At 70.9% G+C, this 1,859-nt stretch overlaps 1 protein-coding gene across 1 annotated transcript in view; it reads left to right on the forward strand.

Annotated features, from left to right (window-relative positions):
- Positions 1 to 1,753, forward strand: part of MYO18A (myosin XVIIIA) — a 28,765-nt gene extending 27,012 nt beyond the window's left edge. Inside the window, exons 44-45 of the mRNA XM_026047917.1 lie at positions 25 to 589; positions 1,705 to 1,753. Coding sequence (XP_025903702.1) covers positions 25 to 582 — 558 coding nt within the window. The 3' untranslated portion in view covers positions 583 to 589; positions 1,705 to 1,753. The remainder of the gene's footprint in view (positions 1 to 24; positions 590 to 1,704) is intronic.
- Positions 1,754 to 1,859: the final 106 nt, after the last annotated feature.

Here is a 1,859-nt window from a genome sequence, read left to right on the forward strand (position 1 = left end):
TCCTACCTCGACCCCGACCTGGAGGCCGCCATCGAGGAGGTGCTCAGCTACCGGCCGCTGGGCGCCGCGCGCTCCCGCCCGGCCTCCGACGAGGACGAAGATGACGATGGCGAGGACAGCAGGAGCGTGCGCAGCGCCCGCAGCGCCGTGCTGCCCCGCGCCGAGCGCCCCGCCAGCAGCCTCCGCCGCTCGGCCTCCGCGCTCGACTTCTCGCGGCCGCCCCGCGCCAAGGGCCACCGCGGCAGCAGCTCCGGAGAGTCCTCCGAGGAAGAGGAGCGCAAGAGGAAGAGCTCCAAGAAGCACGCCAAGAAGGCCAAGAAGAAAGGCAAGAAGAAGAAGAAGAAGCCGTCGGAATCGGAGTCCTCCTCCGAGTCCTCCTCGGAGTCATCCTCGGAGTCGTCCTCTGGCTCCACCGTCTCCTACCGGAGCAGCTCCAGCATCAAGAAGGGTCCCCGGAAGGCCGGCCCGGAGGCGAGCACGGGAGCGGGGCGCTCCGGCAAGGAGAAGAAGGAGGAGAAGCAGCGCAAGAAGCAGGTGGACAGCCTCATGATGAAGTACCTGTACCGGCCCGAGAGCGACTGAGCAGGAGGTGGGAGCAGTGTGTGCCGTGCAGCATGAGCCCCGCGTGCCACTAACCGCTCGTCCCTAACCCCCTGTGCCCTGCCCGCGGACGCACGGACGGATGGACAGACGGTGCCCGAGCTGCGGGTGGCGCTCGAGGGACACGGCGGCGACGTGCGGCTCTTCCCCGCTCGCGCCAACCCCAGCGGGTGCCGGAGCGGAGGACACGGAGCGGCGCCGTCCCCTCCCAGCTGCTCCTCGGCGCCCCGTGCAACGAAGGGCTGGGCGGCCCTGCACGTGTGTCCGGCTACTAACCGCATCCTTTGCAGTGTGTAACGGGGGAGCTCGTGCTCCGTGCGGGACCCCCGCGCCGGGGGGAGATGCCCGGCACCAACCGAGCTCCGCGTGGCTGGGAAGAGCTGCGTGGCGCCCGGCCGGCGCGCTGGGACGTGGCGCACGTTGCACCAGGACGTGGCGTGTGTTGCGCTGGGATGCTCCGAGGTGGCATTGCTGCCGATCCCGGGAGCAGCGTGTTAGTGTATGAAGCCCTTCCCGCCATCTCAAAATCGGAGAAGGGCTGGGAAAGGAGCTTGTAGCTGTGCAAGCTCAGTCCTGGAGCGAGCGCGAAGCACCCGCCAGGGCTTTGGGGCAGGAGAGCTGCCCCCGCTCGCTCTGCTGCCTCCGGCTGAGCGCTGCTGCTCGCCGGGGCTTGGAGTCTCCTGCTGGCACCTGGGAGCCGTTCCCGGGGCGTTTCCAGGCCCGGATGTGTTGGCATCCCCCCTGGTACCCGGCTGCCGTGCGGGGAGGCGCCGCAGCGTTGCAGCAGCCCCCGCGCAGCCTCCTTGCGGCTGACGGGCTGCGCTCAGCACGGGGAGCGGTAAATCACGCCAAAGCGTTCCAAAAATATCTCCAAAAAATGATGAAAGAGGCCAAGGAGGCCGCGTGCAGCAGGCGCCAGTGCGGCAGCTCGCTGCGGCGCGGGGCACGTGCGCCCCGCTTCCCGCGGGGACAGGGACCGCAGCACGGCTGGGGACACCCGCGTGCCGCCCCGGGGTGCCCGCGGTGCCAGGGGCAGCCCCGGCTCTGGCCTCCGCAGCGGGCAGAGCGGCGGCAGCGCTCGCTGACGCCCCGTGTCTCCCGCAGGGCCTTCGCCGGCGACCGCTGGGACGAGGAGCAGGAGAGCGTGGAGAGCGCGCCGCGCTCCAAGCGCTCGTCCCGCAGCTACCCCAGCGACAGCGACACGGAGAGCAGGGCCGCCGAGAGCTCCGCGTAGCCCCGGGCAGCCGCCCGCCCGCCGC

Source organism: Nothoprocta perdicaria, unplaced genomic scaffold (assembly GCF_003342845.1).
Source record: "Nothoprocta perdicaria isolate Ctin4 unplaced genomic scaffold, notPer1 scaffold_50, whole genome shotgun sequence".
Lineage (NCBI taxonomy): Eukaryota > Metazoa > Chordata > Aves > Tinamiformes > Tinamidae > Nothoprocta > Nothoprocta perdicaria.